At 44.6% G+C, this 26,722-nt stretch overlaps 1 protein-coding gene across 1 annotated transcript; it reads right to left on the reverse strand.

Moving 5' to 3' along the window:
• Window positions 1-1,063: 1,063 nt before the first annotated feature.
• Window positions 1,064-26,573, reverse strand: LOC118502823 (mucin-5AC). Its single transcript, XM_036035499.1, has 7 exons — window positions 25,189-26,573; window positions 13,129-14,380; window positions 9,759-9,933; window positions 4,287-6,009; window positions 4,057-4,215; window positions 3,837-3,971; window positions 1,064-2,775 (listed from the first exon to the last, which is right to left on the reverse strand). The coding sequence occupies exons 1-7, from the start codon at window positions 25,408-25,410 to the stop codon at window positions 2,695-2,697; spliced, it is 3,747 nt and encodes a 1,248-aa protein (XP_035891392.1). The 5' UTR covers window positions 25,411-26,573; the 3' UTR covers window positions 1,064-2,694.
• Window positions 26,574-26,722: the final 149 nt, after the last annotated feature.

Consider the following 26,722-nt stretch of genomic DNA (forward strand, 5'->3'; position numbering starts at 1 on the left):
TTCCGTGGAGGGGAAAGAGCGAATTTAAGGGTAGAGAAATTCCCTCAGGCTTTATGCACTACCAACTGTTGAGCGTATCTCAACGGCTATGTCATTGTAGTTGTTAACTGGCAACCCTAGACCTGCTGATATTGACCCTATTTCGGTAAATTTGTAATGAAGGATGTCTCGATTACACCTGCAACTTCTTGAATGGCCTGCGCGGCTACCAGAACTATCCGGACACACTTGTTACGGATGGCTTTTCGTCTTCGCATTAGGTTAATCAGACAGAGATGCCATCTTCAGCTTTAGCGCTCGATTCTTTAATCAAAGTGAGTCAAGCTTCTGGCTAATTGTCAGCAGGTCGTTGACGATTTCTCCGACAATCGCAATAGTGAGCAAATGGATCTTTCATTCATGTCGAATAGCCCAGTACCTATGAACACCTTGAGTGAGCACCTTAAGCAATCTGATAGCAAGCAAACTTGCTTGGTTTGAATCTTCTTCTGCTTCTTCTTCTTTGGCCTAACGATCTCCTAAGGTCATGCCTGCCATTTCTGGCTTACTTGACTTACTGATACCACGTAGATGAAGATACATGATACCATGCCTCACTACGGGGGAACGGTCCGGATGGGATTTGAACCCCGGTACTCCCGCATCTGAACACAGGCTTATAACTTAATTTGTTCTATGGATAAATGATGACGCGAATCCTTGGAAGCACTTCGATAACTACTTCTAAAATTTTCCATGGCACTACAATCTTTTAAGGGTGGCTCTCGGCCTGCCATTTCTGGCTTCCTGTGATTCGATTTTGGACCCGTGCCTTGATAGTTTGTATGGGGTTTTACGCCTCGATCCTACCGTGTGAAGACCGGCGTCGTTATTGCCTCGGCTCTCGGACCGCTCCTGAAGCACTTACCAACACTGCCTATCTTTATTGAACGTTCGAGAGTACAAAGGTTGCTGAGAGCCTACCTGCCCCATGATGACTCGACTGTTGTCAACAGCCTCCCACAGCAACCCCTATTTCTTTCGCACAAACGGTCCAGAACAACAAATTAAACAGAAGCATTGCTTAAAAAAAGGAAACCCAAAACACTCTACTCGCTCACGGTTTATTTATTCCCCAGTCAGTTCTTTGTTGTGTTGCTGTTTTTACGTTTTTTTTATACGCTAGCGGAACGCCAACGGGGCACGACTATTAGAGGGCACACACACACACTACACACCACACGCCACACATTCTCCGGCCACTAAAAATCTTATATCAAGAATCACTTTTTTTTGTTGTAAAAAGAGGTCTCCTAAAGAATGAGTTCCGTACCCAAACTCAGTGAGGATGAGTTCCCTTCGCAGTGTTGAGGTTGCAGCTTCCTATCTTAGCTCATGCTTTGTTTTGTTCGCTCCTGTTTTTTTCTTTCTTTTGTCTAATATTTTATATCAAAAACTCTCACTACTATCAAACCGCAAAAAACCGCGCGTAAGCATATACTTGTTTTCAGCCTTTGATTTCTTATGTGATTTGTTATGAGAAAAAGTGTGGTATGTTAAAAGAGATTCGACTCGATTTTCTACTTACTTGAGTACCCACTACTGCATCGCCTACTGCTGGAAAAGACGGAGCTTTCTTCCACTACTTCTACCACTACACACACGCACACACACGCAGTAGGGGTTTCACACAAAGTTGTTTGTGCAAAGTATTACAGCCTTTTTGTTTACGTTTTCTTTTTGTTTTGTTTTGTTTTGCAGTTGAGTGATTGGTTAATAGTTAATATTGTTTACATTCTTCGCCATCCTTTTCTTTCTGCCGCCCAGTGGGTGGGTTGTGTGGCATTCCTCCTGCTGCGAATGAGCGCCAAGCAATTGCTTTTTTTTTAGATTTCACTAATGTTAAACAACTAGAGAAAACGAATTTTTAACTACCACCCATGTACTCGAAGAATGGGTAAATTGAAACTTAAAAACCAAAGAGTAAATTTTGCCTAAATTTGCACACCGATGCAACGATCATTGCTTGTCACCATTTGAATTTGGTCATTTGCTCTCGCTGGCCTCGGTGTTCGGATTTGGAAGCCACACTCCACCACCCCAGCAAGGATACTTTTGCTACGTAACTGTCGTCCTATGTTCTAGCTCACAAAAAATTTGCACTAATCGTTTACTGGAGAGGAAAAACGGTTGTCCCCTGTTTTACTTTGCCCAATGTTTCCACATGCACTTGCGCTTTCCTACTACCACCGGCCGTATACGGGTCCCGAGAGACATCACACATCGGGGTTAGTTTATATAGTCCTTCCTACTTTAATATTGTTCCGCTAGATGGCGATAATAGTAAGTAGCTGACGATGTACTACACGCGGTAGTATGCAGAGTAGTGGAAAGGAATTCTGTATAAGAAGTAGTAACGTGTGCTGAGCTTATACTGCAGCAGTCAATACACTCCTTTACTTTGCTGGCTACTATTACTATTGGACTACTGGTGTCTTACTAGTTGAGTTGAGTAGAACTCACAGTTGATGTATCGTGTCATTTGTATACAATAAAAAATCGCCCTTTTTTCTACAATTCCGCTTAAACAGTTGTTACAGCTACAAAACAGGAATACGCTCGTTACCTTTTCCCTGCTGCTTCACAGTTCTGTGCTTCTGTTTATCCTTTTTTTTTGTGTGTGATGTTGACTACGCACTGAAACGAGTTGCCGCCTTATTGCACAATAAAATCCTTGTGGCCACGTAGAGATTTTAGCTGCTTTTTCAGCTTTGTTACCAGATCGGCTGGTTGTACCTGAAATGGTGGAGAATTAGAAGAGAGTAGTGATTTAACATTATCGGATTAATATGATGCTTCTTCCTTATGTTCTTTGTTTAGCGAGGAAGGTTGTAAACTACTTAAGGAGGGGTCGACCCGAACTTCCCGGGTCGGAGCAATCCGTAAGCGACCCCGAATCGTTAGGGTAGTATTCCTAGTTCCAACGAGTTTGGGTCGACCCGTAGGTGTAGCGAGTTCGACCCGTAGGTTCGGGTCGATCCATGACTTCGACGAGTTCGGTCTAATGCATGGGTCGACACGGACTCGTTGCACTCACGGATCAAACCCGACTCCGGATCGATCTGTGAAAGGAGTCATAAGACCATCACTAGTCTTCATCGTACTGCCAACTCGAGAGAACTTGTTTTTCCGTTACTGGCTTCCCTGACTTGATTTTAACCCGTATCTGCGTAGTCTCCCTTGTGGGAGCTAATCCGGATGGAATGATGTATACTGTCCAGCCATGTGAAGGCTGGCGTTTTACCCTGTTTGATGCCGTTTTTTACAGTTTATGGAATCGTTAATTCAACTCGATAGGGATGAAAGCATCGAGAGGCAAAATGAAATGACATGACTGCCCTCCTTAAGTGGCTCTGCCTTCACCAAGTAGCTCTGTCCTGACTTTGAAGATCAACGATAAGATCACGCTTTAAAACTTAGCTCTCATCCTAATGCTCTCTTCTCACTACTAGTTCTTCGCCCGAGCAGCGAGAAAAGAGCTTCAAACTCTCAATGGTTAGACAACAGTGGCCCGCGCCTCTTTAAAAGGAGCTACCTCACACAACACTAGTCAAGATGTTTGACCTCCATCCAAGCGTTTGAGAATGTCCTCCGTTCTTAAATTAGACACCGAAGAGTATATCGGAATTTTTGAGACAGCCACACACCAATTTACATGGGGAGTTTAGGTCCCAAAATGAGTGACAACTACCAGTTTGTACCATAACCGGTAACAAAGCCCTGTTTGGCAAAGTATTTCTCGCCCTAGTATGGCACCTCAGAAGTCTTTCATGACACACACATAAGAACCAACATACCAGTATCGATATATCTCGCCCGACGGCATTCAAACGATCGCGTATTTCGTTCTCCTTAAAGAATAAATTTAACGGCCTGCCGTTGATTTCCGTCAACACCCAAAACGTTAACGATAATCCATCACAAGATTTTGCCTGTAGGAAGAAGGAGAACACAACAGTATTAGCGCTTCGTTTCCGTCAGTTCCATCAGAAGAAAGCTGCTCTGGCCTTTACTTACCTTCGGGGGCAATCCGTGCCGTGCAGCTAAACTGTTCGGTACAACGTCCACAATCGTTGCCGTATTGCCATCGCGGATCAACCCCAAACACTGCCCATCAAGCTCTCGTCGAATGGCATACACTCGTCCGAACGGAACACGACGAATAATCAGTTCAACCTAAAACGGGGAAAGGAAAAGTGAATTCACTTCTAGAGTCATTAACGTTTCTTCGTTTCGCCGTTACTTACAAACAAACCCGGTGCCGCCCGGATAGCTTTGTGTGCGTCGGCTGCGGACGTGATCGCAACACCCGCCACACTGATCATCTGATCGCCGATGTGGAGCGCATTGTACAGTACCGGGTGTTCCTTCTGCTTCCATCCGGCCACCCATACGGCACCGAACGCATCCACCAACCCGATCGAGTTGAGGCAATCCTTGCGACGCAACTGTAACCGTACCCCGCCCGGGTGCATCATTTCTCGCCGCAGCTGAAATACTTGCTGTTCGCGTAGCGTTAGCTTCCGATTGCCTCCAATACCGCCGGTCGGTGTACCGTGGCCATTGATCGCTCCATTCAGCTGACTTCCCTCGGGTACGTTGATCAGCTGATGATGAGGACGAAACGGTTGCGGCGGAGACTGTAAGCGACCGGGCCCGGCACCGTTCGCTGCACCTCCCGATGCTCCGTTAATACGCGCATGGGAATGTTCCTGGCGTGCGTCGGACGTCGATGAGCTGCGACGCCGCTGTTCCGGTGGCAAGTGATCGGAACGAATTTTGCTCTCTACCGGAGCTCTACGGCCACGCGCAACGATTGCAGCTTGATCCGTCCCGTGTGCGGTCGACGGTGCGGTGGCTGACGGTCTCGTACTTAAAACCAACTCGGTAAGACCTCGTTGCAGCAGTGGAGCGGATCGCTGTGGATGTGGTGTGTAGATGTTTCGATCTACGGCCGGTCTTTTGGAAGGACTTCCACCTCCAAGATGGATCGGTGCGGTTGGGTTACCCGCCGTTGGAGGAGATCCTTGCTTGGATGTTGAAGCTGTGCCACTGCCGGCGCTGCCAATGATACTGTCGTGTTGAACACGATTTTCCTTATCATTGCTACCAACCTCATTGGTTCGGTTACCCTTTATTGCCAGCCTCGCGGGAAGTGGTATATCCGAATGACTAGACGAGCGTGACTGTCTGCTGAGCAGCAGCACTTTACTACTCTTATTCCCGGCAGTGGGCTTCGACACAATCGGTGCCACGGACACGACAGCCTGATCCTCCAAGCTCGTCGTGCCGGTTTGTCCACCTCCCGCAGTGACCTGCACGGAACTGGTAAGGAAAACCTGCTCGTAATGTTGACTGGACTGGCATTGGATCGGCTTACTGACACCCGAAACATCACCCGCAGTATTGATGGCTATCTGTGTCACGGTGCCGAAATTACTTTCCGGTCCCTTGATCGGTGTGGAGGAGGTGGCGACGGCGACCTGTACAGTTGGTTGGCTTCTGGGCGTTGACATGACCGATGAACTGATCGGCACCGACTGCACGTTGTTCGGCACGGTCACCGTTGTGATCTGCTGCTCGTTTATCGACGCGATGATAGACGGTTGCATTGGCTGATCCTCGTTTGCCGCGTACTCGATGTTGGACGGAATGATTTGCACGTTACTCTTATAGCTATGATCGCTGCCGGGTCCTAGGTCATCCGTAATGATGGTCGAGACACCGGCCGGTACCGTGGTTGGGGTGATGATCGACGGTTTTGCTTTGGGGAAATTAAAGCGCGACACTGGAGGCTTCGGCGAAGAAGTTGTAGTGATTGTTGGCGATGGCGCCGTTGCATTGCCACTGTTGGACACCTGAATGATGGTAACGTTCGCTACCTGGTCCTCTTCGTGCGCTACCGAGGGTGACTGTGGCGATGAACTTGTCACGGGAGATACTTTTCGTCGGGTACGTTTCGGTTCCACTCTGTGAAGGGGAATCAATATTTGAAACATAAGTAGGCGGTGTAAGACTCCATAAGAGAAACCCATCTAGTTGCCATTTGTGAAGGAATAAAAAACGACGCTGAACCATACCCAGCAGCCGGACAGGACAGGCGGGAGTACGAATATTGTTTTATTTTGATAGCCTTCTACAAGAACTTTTTTGTTTGTTATATTTTCCAACTACGCGATGGATGCCGGTACAGAAGCGGAGCAATACGATCATTTGCTCGATCAGGAATACGCACAGTGTCTGCAACAGTTGCGCAATCTTATCCCCAGCCTAGAGGAACCCATCGACATCAAGAAAACTGCCCATTGGATAGATCGCTTCAACAACACGCCCCCAGATCAGAAAGCCCTCCGAAATCGTTGTGCGAGACTGCTGCTCTGCCAGCTACACGAAGACAACCTGACGCATCCCTTCATTTTCCCCCATCTGCTGGAGGAACCGCTCGAAGTGTTGCTGCAGAACGATCCCGAGTTGCTGGGCGATGGCCCGTTCGAACCCTTGCAGCATCTGGTAAAACAGTTCGAAACGCTTAACGAACGTACCGATGAAGATATCTGTTCCCTGCAAGCGGATACATCCGAAAACCGAACCGCGCCTGCCCAATCTGTCCAGACAGACTTACACTACCTTCTCCAGCTGCAGGATGCACTTCGGACTGCCCTACTGCTCCGAGTTCCCGACATTATCGAGCGTCCCGAAATGTGTGTACCGGCACCGTCGGAAAATCTACACCCCGACGATCGTCAATGGCTCACGAACGTGCTGGACGGTATTCGGGCGAAAGTATCCCAAAAACAAGATTCTTCCCGTGCAACCTGTACGGTCGAATGTAAAACGGCCAGCGAACGGGTGGAAAGTGTCGCCCAACCCAACGCACTCATCGATCGTACCGAAATCGAACGCTACATGGAGCGTAAGTTTGCCAAGCTGTACGCCAAGTTTCGTGTGCGTGAAAAGGCGCTGGAAATACGCACCCAAACGGCCGGTGGAATTCATCTGATCGATGTATCGCAACGGTTGGTGCACCAGTGCCGACGTTCGTTTCCAGCGACAAGTTCACCGCCGACCAGCAGGCAAAAAGCGACCGGAACAAGGGATCGGAGCCGTCGACGGTCGGTTAATTAATACACTTCAGCACGCTCTGGACGGTGGAAGTTGCGGGCGAGTATACCTGCTGCGTGTCAGCCAAGTCCAGCCGGGTGAGAAGAGGCACAGGAACAGCAATAAATTGACCTTGGTAGTGAATTAACGGCCCCGGCACGATTAACGCCCACGAGAAGCGGCGATGATGGACGGAGATCCCAAGATGGAAGCCAATGTTTGGCGACAAAAGACACAAGGCAAGGAATAAAGCGGACAGCGGACTTCTAATACAATATTTCGTTTCGCGATCTCAATTAAGCGGCTAGGCTTATATACAATTATAGCGTGAGATGTTTGTTTTTCTAAATTGTTTGCGAAAAAAGAGCCTTCAATGGATGATTTTGTTTTTAAATAATAAATTCCATCTGAAGACCTCTCCCATTTGAAGGATGAGCGTTGTGCGTTGATGCGTCACAGTTTGCTAGCGTTTGAACTCTATTTCTAATTTAATTTACACCAGCCAGCAGGGATGAATAGAACCGCAAACAGCAGAACCACGAACCAATCCACGAGGCGTCGAACACATTAACGGGGCCACCATTTCTTCTCTCGCCCCCTGTTCTCCATACCCACGGATTTAAAGCATATGCAACCGGCACTGCACGGAAAGTGGTTTGCGATCGTACCATTCCTACATCTTCGCCCGTTTCCGATACTGATTCACCCACTCGGACAGTAGAGCTTGCTGCAGAGAGACACGTTCAAATAAAGACGAAGGTGTGCAGGTTTGCAATCGTTCGTCAAACGGGATCGTATTCGAGCGGCAACAGGCGGCCACAAGTACACAACACCATCTCTGGCCAGCCAAGACACCCCTTTAGACGACACACCTTTACACTCTTCTATCCAAACACTGGACACACCTTGCCAAAGTCTCCCGTTTGCTCTTGGCCATCGTTGAAATGTAACACCCACATTAACCTACACGCGCCCGGAGTCTGGCCCTTTCACCGGTACAGTACCTGGGGTCTGGGGTATAGTAAATCGAACGAAAACTAATTTGACTAAGCTTTCGCCCCTCGATACGCTCTCCGGTTTGTTCTACTGCGAAGATTGTGGGGTTGTGGGTTTTGTAAATGGGTAAATGACGACTGTCGCATCGAAACCATTCATGCTTGGTCAGTGTTTCTTAAGGTCGTTCCGTGTAAAATCCAGAGAGCCGTATGAGATCTTTTATTGTGAAACCTTCTAATAGTGATATATTCGGTGCAAATCTTGAGCCACTATATCCAGCTGAATGAAAGGATCTGTAAGTGGTCAGAATTTTGCAGAACAATTTTGAGTTACGATTATGTTTGTTTAATTTTGTATTATGCTAAGAGAGGTTGAATCGGATTACTAGGTAGCAGAGTCTAAACTGGGATACTTTGATACAACATCAACATCGAATCAAACATCTCCAACAATACATTTGAATGAAATTAAAATATTTATCTGATTCCTCTATTGAGGAATTTAGAGTGTGAGGATTATTATAGATAAATATTTATGAAAAAAAAATGTCTTGTTGAGATAACACGTAAGTTCACTGTTCAAAAAAATAAAATCAGAAGGTGAAATCCTTACTTAAATAAAATTAAAGGTGAAATTACGAGCTTTAGGAGCAGTACGGTGATCTCACCATCGTGTAGCGACATAGATTCACTAGGCTCCTGTAGACTGGGTATGTTATGGAGAACCCTGCCGAAAAAGTCCTTTTGGGCCGTCCCCATATGAACAGAGGCAGCGTGGTAGGCCCAAGTTAAGATGGAGAGATGACGTTAATGCGTCTGCCAAACGGATGGGATTGACAGCCGACGGCGCTAGGCTGCGAGCAGTTTCGGGAGTTGTTGCAGCAGATCAAGAGTGCATAGCGATTGTAAAGCCTGATAAGCTTCTTCTTATTCCTTGGCGCTACAACTTCAAGAGGTCTCGGTCTGCCATTTCTGGCATTCTGTGACTTAATTTTACCCGTAGTAAAGTAGTCTGCTCTACGTACGGGAAGGCGATCTGGATGGGATTTGAACCCCGGCCCTGCCGTGTGCAGACCGGCGCCGTTATCGCCTCGGCCACCGGACCGCCCCTGATAAGTAATAAGCTAATTAAATGTTCCGAGGAGTACTTCAGTGGCATAATGAGGAACAGACTACGAGGACAAAATTATTAATGCCTGATATACGCAGGATTTAGCAATACGGCCAAGCCGTTCTTCATGAATAAAAAAAATATTCAGAACAAGAAAGATAACCTCTGCTACAGGTATTTTATTGTTAAATTAATTATTAGCTGAGTCAAATATCCTTGTGATCGACCATGATGCTCTCAACAATATCGTCACCATTCTTGGCATGCATGTTCAACGATAGGATGTAGAGTAGGACCCCCGACGAACAAACTGACTACTGCTACATGGGTTAAGAAACACTGAGCGCTTAATTACTTCTATTCAATATATATTCAATCACGAGGCAATAGTAATACACACATTCGTGTCCCTTCGCTTCAATTGCACGCGCGTCCTCGACACGAAAAAGGTTTACCATCGCCCATAGCGCCTGTACCTCACATCCAGCGCCTCGAAAACCCCCAAAACTTACCTAGCTCCAGTGGATGCCGGTGGCACGATACAGATGGCGGCAGATTTGGTGGCCGTTGCTGCTGTCGATTCGCTGGACGTTGCAGTGCCATTGCTGTTGCGACAGTTGCCAACGCCGCCGCCGGTGGTTCCATTTTGTTGCGGCTGCCTTAACCACGGCTCATCGTTGGTGTGCGCTGAAATGATGTAGTGTACGGTGAGCATAATTACAAAAAAAAACCCCCGGGTCCAATATCAACATTAGACAGACGGCCACGAGCGGAAAAGCCTAGAATCTCGCCACTCGGTTCGGGAGGAAAAGGTCAAAAATTGGAAAGGAAATGAGAAATGCTAGATTTAATTAACTTTTATCGTTTTTGCTTCGCTCCGCACACAGTTTACTCGTCCACCGGTCGTCTCATCGACACCTTCATCATACATACACACACATTTCGCCACGTAGCCACCTGCTGACCCACGTCCGACGAACACTTCCGTTCCGGAAGGGAACTGAAACGGTTCGAATGGGTTCATTTTTAGCATGGTGTGGTGGGCCTAGGGCCCGGCTACATCTAGCCAACCAGATGCCACAGGTCGATGGGTTACTTTTGCCCAGCCGGTGTTGGGTGTTTCCCAGTGTTCCGCAAATCGCAAGACACCCGAAAGTTCAATAGTATGTGCCCCGTTCCCCGAGATCTGGAATGCAGGAACAGAGAGACCTGCCCAACTATGCTGGCTGGCAATGTCCATGCTGAATCTGTTTGCTCTGTGTCGGCGCGCTCGGCGGCATCCGACCATAAAAAATGCCTTTTTTCCTAATGAAAAATTTAATTTGTTTTCAGTCTCCCGTTTCGTCACCGGTTCTTTGCTGTGTGCCACAAAAAATGCGTTTCGCAAAGAGTGCTCAAGCGGGCAGAAGTTGTAGTCTGATTGCTCTAATTTATTTGTAACGTAGTCTTCAATAGTAAAGAATTCATACTATTTTATACAGCTTCAACACTCTTTAGTGAAACCTTTTCTCCAGTGAAAAGTTCCAATAAAAGTTCCATGCATCAAACGTCCATTCAGCAACATCTTTGAGGAAGTTTTTAAAACTTTAATTTTCTTCGTTTTGTTTTTTGGTTTGGTGTCTGCTTTCCGACCGCCTGTTTTTGCAGCCGAACCGAGTGGCCAAAGACGGGAAACATTTATGCAAATATTTGCCATCCCCGGTCTTCTCGGCTTCCTATTCCCCGCGTTCAGATTGATCGGAACCACGGGCTGCTGCTGCTGCTGCTGCTGCTGACGGGGGCATTGCCATTTCCGGTGCAAAAGTTGATTCTCTTCACTGGACACGCAAGGGAACGTCGTGAAGTGTGTGTGTGTGTGTGAAGCGTGCGGAATGGTTTGAGCGTGAGCGTCGAACAAACTATCCCGAAATGACCGTTTCACCACCAACACGGCACACTTTGGTATGCATATTTAGGCATGAATGAAGAGCGGGAGATAGGGAGAAAGATTATGTGCTTTAGAAGCATCTTTAGCACCACTCGATCCTGCGGTACCGACCAGTTTATTCTGCAATGGACATAAGTCATAGATTGGAGGCATTTGATGTGACATCAGCAGCGCACTGTGGCAAGCACCGGGTGTTTGAGTGTTTTGTTTTCACCAGAAATCGTTCAATCAGCAGTCAAACTTTTGTTGGACCGTTTATCACTAATGATCCACCGATTTGGACGATAAATTCCGGAGTTGAAAGGTGACTCGTCATCAAAAGTATGTGAGCGTCAACGATTATGGGGACGACTTCGCGGTATGCGATAAGCAAATACAGTGTGAAACATTACTATATGAACATCTAGTTTATACAAAACGAGATAAAAAAAACACTTGAAGAGATAAGAGACAACTTTTCTGGTGCCCTCATATCCTAAAGACTCATTGCGAAAAAATATACATCTATTCATAATATCCCTTTAATTTGAAAATATTAAAAAAAAAAATGTGCCATGTTTGTTAGCTACTTCTATCGATTCAGTGAAATTTGATTAAGGAAGTCGTTCCAGTTCGAGATCCCAATTCTGCGATTATAGAACTATTTACGCTGAAAACAGACGAAATCTTCTGATATATTCCCTGTTTTTACATTGCAGTTATTATTTATTTTTTTATTTATTTATTAAGTATTACGGACTAATGCCGTATTGTCTACATTGCAGTTATTAATGGAATATTAAATTAACAATTAAAGATTTAAACAAACAATTTGGTTATAAAAATAATTTTAAAATAATTATGTCTTGGCAACAGACAAAGGATTTTATAGCAAAAAAAAGTTATTATTTTAAATGAAGAGAAACTATTGAAGAGATAAGTGAAATTTGTAATATTTTTATAATTAAACGTTTACAGATTTTTTTTTAATATCTATCTCTTCAAGTACGGCCTGGTTGTAGGTTTTAGGCAACAATTAGGATATACTATAATAAATAAGGTAAATAAATAAATATTTCCAAATGAATAAATAAAATGAATAAAAATGTGTATAGTTATGCTACACACTGTAAAGCGACAGGTCTACAACAATCAGCATATTAATTAGTAGCTCTAAACAAAGAATTTATACAATAACAACTGAATAAATGCTCCTGTCCCCCGACTAGATAGTTAGACAATGCAAATTTAATTCAACGTTAATCAACTTCATTCAACTACATCCCCTTTTGCCGATCCTACTGGAATGTGCATTCCCTTCTTAAACGAACCGTTTGTTTGCACACTCATTGTGTACGTTCAAATATGAATTAACAACCGGTTCTTATGCCATCGCTTAGTAACATTGTCCGCCACGGTGTTAAATGACGGTGCTGGCCATCATAGAAATACCAAATGTATCGATGGATGAAACGACACGACTGGTCAACGCCAATCGGTTGGGGAAATTTGTGAACCCACCCACAAAAGCGCGTTGCGAGAATTCCCCAGGCAGCTCTGTGTGTGCGTTTGATGCGTTCGCTAGAAAAATGCTTAAATCGGAACCATCCGGTCCGGTAGCATTATGCGTGTGATGCCGACAGGCGACGAGCCGTATTGACCGAAGGAAGGTGAATGTGTCAACAAATTGAGACGTGGTGCGGTCTCTGATTCACCATCTACGGAACGTCCAGCAGGTCTTTCACCGATTTGGATGACTAACGCAAAAAGGGCACACGACGGGCCCGGCTTAGTGCTTAAAACTTTTGGAATGATAACGTAAACGTGTGACGCGGGCCCATCATACGCCTACTCCTCCTCCCAATCCCCAAGGGAGTGGCGACGACCTCTTTCAGCGATATGTGGCCGGACGTTTCGCCGTTAATTGAAGGCAATTAGCAGTCAATGAAGCACAGGAAGGGAACACACATTCTTACCATCGTTGGTGTGACCATTGGTTGTGCCCTGGATGGCGTCGGAACCATTGCCGTCGCAGTCAGCGGTTGATCGTTCGGGACTCTGCCGTACGTCCAGCAGCAGCTTCTTATCGATGATGGTGCGTTTCAACGATGGTCCGGCCGTTCCGGACGGATCGGCCAGCACGTTGGTGACGAACGTGGTCGCTAGGGAGGAAGTTGTGGTCGATGTACCAGGTGCGAGTGTCACTACCGGATGATGATGATGATGATGGTTATGATGGCCGGTAGCGCCGTTATGGGCCAAACTATCCCTGTTGATTATTTTCTGCGGTTTCGGCAAACTCGTACTCGGCGGAGAATCACGCGGTGGCGATGCGGATATGATGGATTTAAGGTGGTCCTCTGATGGTTCTTCTTCGGAAACGAGCGAGGAGGTCGATCCGAGCGATATGGTGTCGGTTGCGGCAGTCGTCGGAAGTTTACTTGCCTGAGCATTGATACTGCTCACGGCTTGCAGCGGGTTCGACAGTAGGTTCATGAGATTCTGCGTGGACGTATTGGACATAGCCGGTGGACCAGCTAGACTTCCACGTTCACCGTTCGGGCAGTTCGGTATGGATGTGAGCGTTGACGAGTAGCTGCTGGCCGATGAGGCAGAACCATTCGAGGACGCTGAAGACGATGATGAGGCGGATGATGATGACGATGAAATGGAGCTTGTGGTGCCGGTGTTCGAGACTATCGTGCCACTTACACCACCAGAACCAGACGCTCCGGATGGTAGCGAGGTAGATTGGCCGCTCGGACCCGCCGAATGGTGGGCGTGATGCTGCTGCTGCACTAAAGATGGTGGCTGGACACGCTCGATACCGGGTACGATTGCTGCCGGTACTGGCGGTGTAGCGGGTAGGGGAGACGTCGGATCGCGCGTCGGTGCCAGCGGAGGACGCACCTCCGGTAGCCGCGAGTACAAATTCTCCTTCGGCGACAGTAGCTTCATCTCGCGCAACTTCGACCGTAAACATTCCACCCATTCCTGCATACATTCCCAGGTGTTGGCATTGAAGCGGGCCACCTCGCTGCCGAGTGTTATCACAAATTCGAACTCCTGCTCAACGGACACGAGGGCGTGCGAGACGTGCTGGACGGTTTGCAGCGATAGAGCCCACTCTGGGGCGTGCGATGGAGCCTGCCGGGGGTCGCTGTATCCCTCCAGGAACGCTTCATAGTCATCGTGGACGCAGAACACCACCCAATATCGATCCGGTTTCTGTTGAAAGAAGGAATGCAGAGAAAAAAAAAACAATCAGACACACGTGTGTTAAAATGTAAAGATCATTTTTTTATTTAAAGATTCACAAATGCTTCCCCAAAATATTGTTAGACAACGGGTTTGCTGTTTAAGAAAAATATAAATCTTTAACATCACTTCACAGCTGTTTACTCTGACCACTGCTCTCGATGGAACACAATAACTTTATAATAATAAATTCAATAAATTCAAGGTCTGATGAAACTATGTTGTGGTCTTAAAGTTTAAAAGAGATCTTCGAGAAGAGAATTGCTAGAGCATTATATAAAAAACACGGCAGGAAATTATGTAAAGTATTAAAAGAATGTACTCAAGATTGAAAAGCTGTTTAAGAGCTGTTTACTAGTTCCGCGAACAAAGCTGAACATTTATTGTATTTGGTCTGGATAGCTTGAAAGAATTGGACTTAAAAAAGAGACAACAATTAAAATCTCATATAAAAGAGTTTAAGAAAAAGTGTCAATTACGATGTTTTTTCTTTTAATCATGAATTTCTCTTGAAAATATATTAAATAAAGGCCTTTTACGATCTACCAAGATGAAAACATATAAAATGCTCTATAAAATCGATGATCAGTAGTAAAGAAATTGAATAAGTAAGAGCTAGTGTATTGACGGGGGTCGAGGAGACAGCGGTGCCAGTCTTCACACGGCAGGGCCGGGGTTCAAATCCCATCCAGACCGCCTCCCCGTACGTAGGGTTGACTACTTTGCTAAGGGTTATTTAAGTCACAGAAAGCCAGAAATGGCAGGCCGAGACCTCTCGAGGTTGTAGTGCCAAGGAAGAAGAAGAAGAAGTTTATTGACGGCCCACACATACCAACCAAAAGTAAATCTAACCAACTTCTTTAGTACGACGAATGTTTAATAAATATGCATACATATACTTAAATGGTCGCCACGTGCGTCAAAAGTAAAACGGAAAACTTCGCACACACACACACACACACAATTTGGGTGTTTCTCTAACCATTTACTCCGTGACCGAGTACCGTGAGTTGAGTATTCAGCCCAGAAGTCCCGTACATTTTATGGCACCACGCTCTAATTGTGATGTGACGCTTAGGACAATCCGTTACGGAGTGTCCGCACGTTCCGTTGGCTTTTGGGCGCGCGACCAAACGGATACCTATGGATCTGACATTTTTTTGCCGCCTATTCTTAACAGCGAAATGAGCGAACAGATGGTAAGCATTTAACAATTTCTTCTCTTTGCACCATCATCTGGATATGGTGGCCGATGAAACACCTTTTGCTTTTCGCTCGATCAGCCGCCACGCCAGGTGGAAAAGGATCGAACGCATCGAATCGAAGGCATGCGCGCCGTACAGTCCACTTCGATATTCTGTGATCACTTCAGCTGATCGCTGCTGGCGTAATGGCGCTGATAGTACGGCAGCCACCGAACGTTCGTCCATTGATAATGGACCTTCCACGGGCGCAATCGAGTGTTGGAGTTTCAACACATTTGATTACGCGATCCTCACGAAATGAGACACAGCGGCAAAAACCCCAATTAAGCAATTGTTTGGATGATCTATTTCAATAAAATTGCCGATTGGATTATATTTTCTCCTTCCACTCAGCAAGTGCTATTATACCACTGCTTCAGCTCCGTCTGAGGCGAGGCCAGCAAACTGTGGACAAACATACACACTTCACACCTTCTAATTGCCAAACACGGCAAAGTGCGTTGCAATTGCATTTGCATTAACCCTCGGTCCGTTACGCTTCGCCTGCATGCAAAGAGATCAACAATTTCTGATATGTTTAAATGCTTTCTTCACGCTTAAGAGCCAGCTCTCGAATCGACTCGACCGAGGTTTCGACGAGATGGTTTTTGTTTGGTTTTTGGGAAATTGTGCTTTGTTTTTACCGGGCCTGGACCGGGGTTTAAGTTGCGCGCGATGGTAATTTGTTTCATTAGCTTCACGTAGCCCTTACCGCGGGGGGGAGAAGCAGGGAGCCGGGTTAGGTACGCTGTCCCTGGTGAAGAAACCGTGTCCAATTTCATATCCGCCTGTGTTGAATAATAACGAATTAAGAAAAGCGAAACGGTTTTTGGCCGCGACGGAACCACCGCGACAGGTTGGGACCCGAGAGGGCAAAACGGACGCGGTTTTTAATGTTTTACTTTTCAACCTGTGAGCAGTTTTGGTCCAGATTGCCAGAGTCGGCCACCGAAGCGAAACCATAAAGCACGTACTGTTTCGATACAGTTTCAAAGTGTATTAGTCTAAAATGCGTGGTGTGCAGTCTGAAGATCTCAGTGTGAAGAAAGAAGCGTAAAGAGGCTTAAGGAGTCGCTAGGCTTAAGAGGCTGCTGTGACAGATGAGACGAAGCATTTGTCAATCAGGGTACAGTTATGGTGATGCAATTTGAAGCGTGCAATGGAAGAATAAAACCAAAATTTACTCTTTAAAGCCTTAGAAATTCAGTTTCCATCACTATTTAAGCCCAACGTCGCGTCATTCCATCCGGTGTGGTGGAGTATACACAGGTTGTTAGTGTAAAATCAATTTTACAAGCATATGAGATGAAGTTGACGAAGCATCTGGACTTGAGATAGCTTCCAAAACAGTCAACAATATTTAATACCACGTCCGATGTGAATTAAAGTGTCGATGCCGTGTAGTCTAACCTAATCTATTATATTTAAGGCATTATAGGTTCAATATTTTAGGCATCAACACGTGGTCGAAGGCCCGCCGAACCTGAAAAATGTAGGTATACAATTGACTAATGATTATTCCTGTATTTTTAAAACATACAATACTTCACAATACTCATTTACATTACAAAGATTCAATTTTCGGTTAGGATGATACTACCTTCAAGCTATCTAAAGCATCAAATCTTGGAATCGAAATGATGAAAAGGTAGGTGCAGACCAGTCGGGCAATTCATCAGTCATAGTTGGAGTGATAGCTGAGGGCGGCCCGGAGGTAATTTGCGATAGCGGTGCCGGTCTTTACACGGAAGATTCGGGGTTCAAACCCCATCCGGGCCGTTCCCCCCTAGTGAGGACTGACTATCCAACTATGCGGTATATCAATAAATCTAGTAAGCCAGAAATGGCAGGCATGACTTACTGTCGTTAGGTCAATAGAGAAGAAGAAGGAGCTGATGTGTATTCTTCACACAAAAAAAACCTATCGCGAAGGAAGGAACCTTCGACTGAAGCATGTTATAATTCATAAGAAACGGATGACCGTGCTCAGCCGTCAGAAAGATGTCAGAGACATGGACACCATCCACTGTGTGTTTCATACGTTGTTTGATTTTATTTCTTGACCTTGTTTTTCTCTATTATTGAAGGACGGCCTGGTCGTATTGCTTTCAATTAAAAGTATTCATTATTTTGCAGCGATTTGGTCTCGTCCGACCCCGAAATTGACAGAAGAAGAGATCCAAAAAGAGATCGTGGATTCCTTCTCCTGTAGGCTTGAGCTTGGAACATCTATTCAGGAACTATATTTTTTCTAATTATGTTTGCGTACTACGGATTTCTACATTATTACAGCATTTTACTATTTAGTTTTGGCTGACTGTCTCTCTCTTCTTACCCTAACGACCCCTTATAGGTCTTACTAGACTTAAAAGCCGCATGTTTTAGGTCGAGGCGGTTATGGCGCCGGTCGTTACGCGGTAGGACCAAATATCGAATCCCGTGATCCGAAACCCGAATGATTCATCCTCTAAACAATATGTTCTGATTAAGGTAACAATTTACATACTCCGATTACAAGTGCAAACGGAAAAGCGCTCGCGATGATTGAATATCATTTATGCGCAATAATCATCTAACCCAATCAGCGGCAAATGGACAGCATTTTTAAACGCAGCACATTTATTAAGCTTAATAAAACCTTCCATTTGTAGTTTGTTCCTTCTTAAAACTAACACACACACACGCATCACGAAAAGCGTGTGCCGTAAATTGGTATCAATAACTGCGATTGATTAAAGCCTTACGGGGGCTGCAATCTCAGGAACGGACCAAAATCCATCAAACAATCATCATGGCCGCGTTCGTCTCCCCGGCATCAGCATTATCATCATCAAATGGCGTTTGAATGATTCCTTGTTAGTAGGCGCAGTTGCTTCCTCCACGTTCGGGCGAAATCAGCAGCAGCACACTGTGTCGCTTTTCTTAATCCGATTCCGCGCTTAACCTTGACAGAAAATCAAGACATGAAGCCACACGACTCTCTCTCCCTCTCGCGAGCGACTTTAATAAAACTTTATACAGCCGCACCGGTCCGTCCTTAGCAACCTAACCAAACAAAAAATAAAAGCAACTAAATCCAGCCAAAAAATCATACCTACTACCACACAGAGCGGCGCGCACACACCAAACCGGGTTTATGGGTGGGAACAACTTTTAAAAAACGGACAAACGACAACCGCCAACAATCGCGCACGTTAAGGTTCCACGGGTGTCTGGTACATATTCGCAGCGTCTCCAACACCCCTCCTTTTTGGGAGGGGGTTGAAAAATAGGGTTGGGGGGTACAAAACGGAGGCACACGTAGCCGCGTGTCGAACCCATCAGAAAGTCATTCAATTGGTTGGGTTCGTGAACTAAACAAAACAAAAAAACGAGACGTACAGATCAACGCACACGAACGAAACTTGCCGGTTTGCGTATTTTAGTTAAAAGGCTTAGGAGGGAAGCATGCCACTCTATTATTAAACAGTACACTGGTGGGAATAAGTATAATCGAAAGCGACAGTTGAGTAGTTTTTGGCACAATCTGTCTTGTGCAATCGAAATATGCGAAATTGCTTATATATTTAGTGTTAAATATGCGAAATTGCTAAATATATTTTAGTAACAATGTTCTGGAATCCATTTCTAGATTCTGGAGCCATTTCTGGATTCTCTTCAGCAAGAAGTTGATCATTTTTTTTTTACTACAACCAATCCCTCTCCCACTTCCGTTCTAGAATCCTCAATTCTCCTGAACTCCCCTTTGTTATATCCTATCGCGAAGATTACTCCTCCTTTCTTAGTAACTAAGACAAACATTGTTAAACCCTTGTGGCAGACAATTTTAAATAAATAAATTTTTATGTTAATTGCAGGTAGGCTAAACTAATTTCCATGTAGCAATTTCCCTAACCTTTTCAATAGTTCCAGGATTCAATCATGCGAGGATATAGATATTTTATTCCTGTAATGTTGAGAAACACTGAAGTTTGTAAAAAAAATCGCTCGGTTTGGTAGGACTGTTGAAAAATTACTTAAATGAAATGAGTGTTGTGAGTGTTGAACATATCCTTTACAGAAATGAAAAATGCTGCTTACATTTTAAAAAGAGTAATGAAAACCTATGAAACCTAAACCTAATGAAAAATGCTCAGAAGGATTTTTGGCCCCGTATGTGTGGAAGGACAATCGAAGAGCCACTACAATGACGAGCTCTACGAGCTGTACGATAATCTCACCCAGCCCGTAAAGTCCTTTTAGGCAGTCCACACGGACAGAGGAAGCGTGGTAGGCCCAAATTAAGATGGAGTGATGGCGTTGAAGCGACCCCCAGAACGGCTGGGATAACGGATTGGCAAATGACGGCACTAAACCGTGAGCGGTATCGAGGATTGTTGCAGCAGGCCAAGACCGCAAAGCGGTTGTAGCGCCTGATAAGTACAAGTACAATGAAAACATAAAAAAATCCCTCTGAATTTCTTCTTCCTAGAGGATTTTAACCCTAGCATTTCTTGCCTCCTTGACTTAAACTATTCATAGTTCTAGTTCAAGTCAAGTTACGGGTAGGAAGAGATGATCCGAAAGGGATTTGAAACCGGATCCTTTGAGTAAGTTACTGATGGCGCTATCGACAACCCTTGGATCCAATTTTTATTACCTTTGAAATACTCATTTCATCATTTTTTTATATAAAACTTCCTTTCTTATAGACCCAACTCAACAGTATGTTAATTTAAGATTTTTTTTTCTGCAAAAAAATACAAATTGATGTTGTTACAGTGCTTATCCTAATTCTGATGTGGTAATACTAATTTTGTCCACTGTTCAAAAGGTCATTCGTATTTATGACACATTTAAGGGAAATTTTGATTAGTTAGGTAATTATGATTTACCGAGCCGATATTACTTGATGACATAAGGTCTCTGCGCTTGCGTCTTTTTATCTAATTTTGTCTAATACTTCATGTTAATGTTTATCTAATATTTTATGTATTTGGCACACTAAGTAATCAACAATTCAATCGCCACTACCTCCTTTCTTTATATTTATTTTCACCACTGTAGACTATTTGAAGCCATTTCTACGTTTTTATTATTATGGCCGATGATTTTTTCATCGAATGAAATGTGGGAGAGTTTGCAGTGATAATTACGCAATGGCAAGGATTAAATAAAAAAAACAAAAAAAATGTATAAAAAATAAAAATACCACTATAAAAAATATATGTAAACAGTTAAAGAGTTTATGCTTAAAATGATAAACCCTTCACAAAACATCCTGTCCAAACGAAATGCTTTTGAACCACTGTCCGTCCTGTCCTCACAATTGATGCTATATTAAATTGTTATTCAAAGTACCTTTGCCCCGTCCTATTCGCCTTCTCGCTTGATGATTTTTCCTGACATTTAGAAGCACACGAAATCATTCGATTCCCGTATCGTACTAACGCTTAAAACACGATACATTCCCTTCGATAGAAAGCATGGAAATGGACGGAGGAGCGACACGAGCAATGTGCCACGTGCAATATCACAGCAAACAATAATTGCAGCTTTGCACCTTGCACCCACTCAATCCACCACCATTTGATCACCAGTAAGCGATCGATTGAAGGGGCGGAACTGATACTTGCCTTACTTGTTTAGACATTTGACTCTTTCACCGGTATCAGTGCAATGCCAGTGCGCTCGGTCGATTGTTGTGTGGAAATATTAAATATACACCCACAACCCTGGACGGTGGGACCGGCACCGGAACCGGAAAGGTAATAAATTATTGTTTCGAAAAATGGTGCCCCTTTGTCTGGCGCTGTACCATGCAGTGCTCGAAACGAAACAAAAAGAATTCTCATAAATGACCTCTGACGTTGGGGGTGAGGGGGAGTATATCACGGTAGGGCTCGTTGTCCTTCTGCACAGCGTCATCGTTACAGATGCAAAAACGAGGTAGTTGGAAAACTGAACGGAAGGCCAGCCATACGTTACCGCGTGTTTTGGGAAAACAAAAGACAAATATCTGCGAACCGAAAAGTTGGTGGGGTTTTTTGGTGCGTGCAAAGGGCTAAACCACCGAACGAAACGTGGCCATTCCACCAAACAGCACAATGAGGGTTTGTGTGTGGGAAAATGCAAATAATACCTTAATGTGTCTCACGATCATGATCAGCAACCAACGAATGCCGTCCACTTTTTAAGTAGCAGATCACGCCAAACTTCTTACTGAGACTCGTTTTTTTTTTCTTCCCCCGTAAGGAAATATTATATTGAACAATAAACGTTTTGTTGACTTTTTGTTTTGTTCTTTTACCACTAAAAAGTATTAGACAAAAAAAAGCAAGCAGCCAAACACACATTCCTTCGCTGATCACAATCATAATGATGATGAGCGCCAAGGTGACAGCCAACAAACTGCTGGGCTTCTCAAACTCTTAAGGGATGTTGGAAGGACGGTGGGGTGATCGCATTTCACTCCCCATACCAAGGAACTGGGCCCTCGCGCCCTCCCAAACTTCAACCATACGTACCTCTTCCAACAACAATCCTACTCCACACAATGCCCTATCGCCACTTTCTCATACATATCCGGAGAATGGGTGAAGACAATAGTGGAACAACAACCTTTGAAAAAAAAACTCCCCCCCCCCCCCCCAAGCAACCCCCAGACACACAATCGGGCAACAATCGACCACACGACAGCGCAAACGACCTACAAACGAGCTATGCGCGGAATTATGCGTGACTTCTTCTCCTCCCTGTGGACAAATGGCGCAAAGATCTTCAGGATGGGTGAGTGGGGTGTGTGTGTGTTGGAATGTCGAATGACAAATCCCTGTGTGGATCGGAGGCTTGTTTTTATTATCTTGCCCATGAATGGCTGACTCCCCTAGACTCGTTGAGATGAAGTTTTTGCCTAGTGGCGTCTCATACACTTAACACTGACAGCGGACAACGGACTGACAGACAGACAGCCGGAGTAGTGACGTGTCTTACACGACCAATAATAACAGTGGAGATTTTGATTAAAGCTATAGTTGAATTTTGGGATTGTTGAAGATCTTTCGTAGGTTTTTGTGCTAGAGTGGGTTACGCGCAAACAGCAGGATCAAGGGTTCATGTAAACCTTTGGTGTAGTCAAGCGAAACAAAGTTGATAAGCGGTGCGGTTGAAATGGAAAGTTAAGTCAACTGATAGGGGAAGAATTGTGTGGAATAATAGACACAGAGATTATGATGCGCTTAGAATGGGAGATTAACCTATTATGGTTTAAACCGTAATTATTATTTATTACAAGGATTGGGTGGCAGAGTTGGCGCCAGTTTCCACATGACAGGATCGGGTATCAAATCTCGTCCGGACCGGATCCACACAAGCAGGACTGACTAACCGACTGCGGGTAAATTAAATCAGGAGAGCCCTGACATGGCAGCCCGAGAAGTCTTCAGAATTTAGTGACAAAACCGAAGAAGTTTCAATAGCTTACTTCAACATCAAGTATCAATAGGAACAAAATTCTCATGATAGTACATATTTGTCGAACGGATTTTGATAGCATAGGAAAAATACAAGTCACGAGGCACGTTCCATATTTTAAAAAATATTTACATTCTGATGAATCAGTCAGTTACTACAGGAGGAAAAACACATTTTATCTTAATACAAACAGCTCCTTAATTTAAAGCTTTATCGCTAACTGAACACAAATCCATTGTGTGTCTTTTTTTTTTTTGTACTTCCCTAGAAATTAATCATTGTTTGTTATTTTGAACAGAATAACACATTCATGCTTGCGAAACAAAATCCCCTCTGTGCTTTATTTTATCAGAACTTCAACTAAAATAACACAAATAATTACATTCGTAAATTTACAGTAAATTGTCACCAAAGTTATCGAAAGTGGACAACTCGCTCCGCATAGAAAGTGAAGATGCTCATAAAGCCCTTAACTGATAACTTACAGTGACCGTCCATCAGTAAGAACTTGTGAAGAAGCGGTAAACCTTGACAGAAATAACTCAACGATGGTGGTTATTGTTCGGCTTTCAACAAGGACATAAAAACATGATCGCGACGTTAAGAGCAGGACATTTTTTGCGAGTTGTAAAAATTGAATGAATTTCAATTCATTTTTTCGTAAATTTTGCATCCGATAAATTTTCCACAAAAAGTTGCTACTCTATCCCAAGACGTTATTTGAGCAGTTAGCTGGGACCTTAGGGCATTGATCTTTCTTTTCAACTCTTTTCGGGCCTTGGCGATCATTTGCTCTTTAGTCATTGGTACAGACTTTTACAAACAAAAACTTGTTGCTCATTGATGAGTTAAGCGATCAGCGAAATCAACCGCAACAATATTTTTCACAAGCGACGCCAACCGATCACTGGAAGTCACTGGTTGGCGTTATGTCAGGTAAGCCAGTTAGAGGGATGTTCTACCACCTAAACCTAAGTCTCGATAACCCAATCGAAAGGTTTCAGTTGCTTAATAACCTTGCTTAGTTGCTCAGAAATATAACTCATACAACGAACAAATCTTCCTTAGTAATTTCTCATCTGGGTTTGATAATAGCTGCTAAAAATAATTTTTAATACAATAATATATTGTCTGCCCTTTAAGAACATGACAGTTGGGAGAGTATCGCTAGGACATAGGACCATCGCGTGACAAATATTTTAAATCAGTTTATTTTTGAATGCATGCTTGTTACTGCATGAAATCAAATTGAAGCATTTCTACCATAAACTAATTTATTATCAAAGCTATAACCCAACCTAAATGGGACTTAAAGACTTATAAAGTCACGTCAGCCCCATACAGGCCTGCTAGACTTATTTAGATTTTCATAACCGGATAATCATTGCTTGTTACGAGGGCAGGGTCCGGATGGGATTCGATACTCGGATCTGCTGTGTAATTCAAAAACATTTTCGATCACATTCGGGGCGAAATCAAATCCATTTAACAGTGCGCTTAGAGCAACACCAGATGCGCATAATTGTGATAAATTGTTCATTATGCTGAGAATGCTAACTCACTGCTAATTGCAAGCCACATATAAAACCGAAAATCTGCACACTGTAAACGGTGCTTTCGAAAAAGATACAACCGTAAATTTGCGTAAATATTTACAACACCCACCCACCAATCGTATCAAAGTAACCGGCCAATGACGTGCATAGTAATGTTTATTTTATAACTCCGGTCCGGTTCTATTATCCAAGCAAGCCGCCTCGCCATTTGTGACGGTCAGCGTTGGGGGGGGGTGGTGTGTTATGATGAACTTACCCAATGAACCACACAGGGCGAATAGATAACAAAAACAGTGGTAGAAGTCAGACAGTAGTAGTGGAGCAAAAAAAAGCTCATTCAACTCATCATTCAATGACGACGCACGACGGTATACGGTGTGGATTTACAATCTTAAACTGTAACAGAAAACCAGCCAACTCCCCACCGTCTTCTTTATCCAGCAACCTTCAAGGGTGGCCACTTTTGTCTCGCTTGTCTTCCCCCCATCCACCCCTCGCCATCTACCCCCCACCCTTGGTTACATACCTTGGTCAGCACGGATGGTCGCCTGCTGTCGTTGTTCAACCGCCGGAGCCAGCTGTTTTTGTGAATTTCGCGAAACAGTGCGGTAATGGGGGGTCGCGTTACCACACTGCTGCCCCCACCACCCACCGCACTACCACCCGCACTGCTCACCACCCCCGTTGCGCTACCAACACCACCACCAGGGGCAGCGGTGGCACTGCTGGTGCCAGGGCTCGGTTCCATCGCAGGACTACTGCCCGGTGCACTACTACTACTACCACTGCCGCACGCTGGCCGCTTATCACACACGTACGATCACCGTTTATCACAGCAGAAGAAGCAAAGATGATGCACGACACGATTCATCCACTCGTGCTGCACGATATCACATTTCATTGCACCACACTGCGCTGCTGATGCTGCCTTTTCGCACACAGACTGCACACGGGTTATGGAATGGCCAAGGAAGTGGGCCGGCCAGCAGCAATAACGAACGCACGCAGGGGGATCTTAGGAAACCAAAAGCTTATATGCACGAAACTTCACTTTTCCAAACCATTTTTTTTTTTTTTGCACTGAACCTCTGAACCTGACCTGAATTATCTTCTTCACCGCCTTACCAGCATTCAAATATGGATCAAATGGATTCTCCAAAGATGCACTAATCGCTTCACTTGGCTGAATTGTTTGGCACAGGGTGGTTACTATGGGGGTGGCCTGTGAGGATGTGGGGGGTGTAAATACTTCACCCCCGTATTTTTTTTTCTACCCTCTTTGCGTAGGTCGAACTACACCACCGATGCAGCTGCCGTTGTTTACTGTGCTAAATGTCAACGCAACTCCACAGCCTGCCAGGTGTGTGTGTGTTTGTTCAAGCCTTCGTTCACATTCACTGAAATATCGTCATCCCCCAGGTAGACGCCAGTGAAGAGAACACCTTTTGCTTTCCCGATGCTGTTCCGCTATTATTCCAGCTGTACCCACTCCGCTGGTCGCGCGATTTGCTTTGTTTCCGTTGTCCGCGACCAGGGTTTCTCTTTTCTTATTTCGCGGTGAATGCTTTGCCGTCGCTGCTTTGATTCTATTGGCCGTAAAATTCACAACTCTTTGCGACAATTTGCGAACGCGCGGAGGGCTACTTTGCGCAAGAGAACACTCGAGTGACACGCACGACGAAGTTTGGAGGTAATGTGCTAGGCTGGAATTTCGCGTTGCCCGTTCAATTTTGCTTCACCCTTCCCTTTTTGCTGTTGTTTGTGGACATTGTGTACGAGACGATGGGGGAGGGGGAAGAAGAAGAGAGACACTAGCAACGCGTGACATTTGAATCAGTGACAGGTTGCGCCATTCGAATTTTGACAGTTGTACGTTCACGATTTAAAATTTATGAAATGAGGCCAAACAAATAAAACGATTATTTCTACTCAAGGTTTTATTTGGAAAAAATATGCATTTCAATTGTTTTCAATCCCTTTTTGCCTGACACTTTTCGGAACTGTTTTTCTTTTTTCCCAAAACTGTTCTAAAAACCCGATCTAAAAATGACAGCCCGGCT

The sequence above is a fragment of the Anopheles stephensi genome, chromosome 2, assembly GCF_013141755.1.
Source record: "Anopheles stephensi strain Indian chromosome 2, UCI_ANSTEP_V1.0, whole genome shotgun sequence".
Classification (NCBI taxonomy): domain Eukaryota; kingdom Metazoa; phylum Arthropoda; class Insecta; order Diptera; family Culicidae; genus Anopheles; species Anopheles stephensi.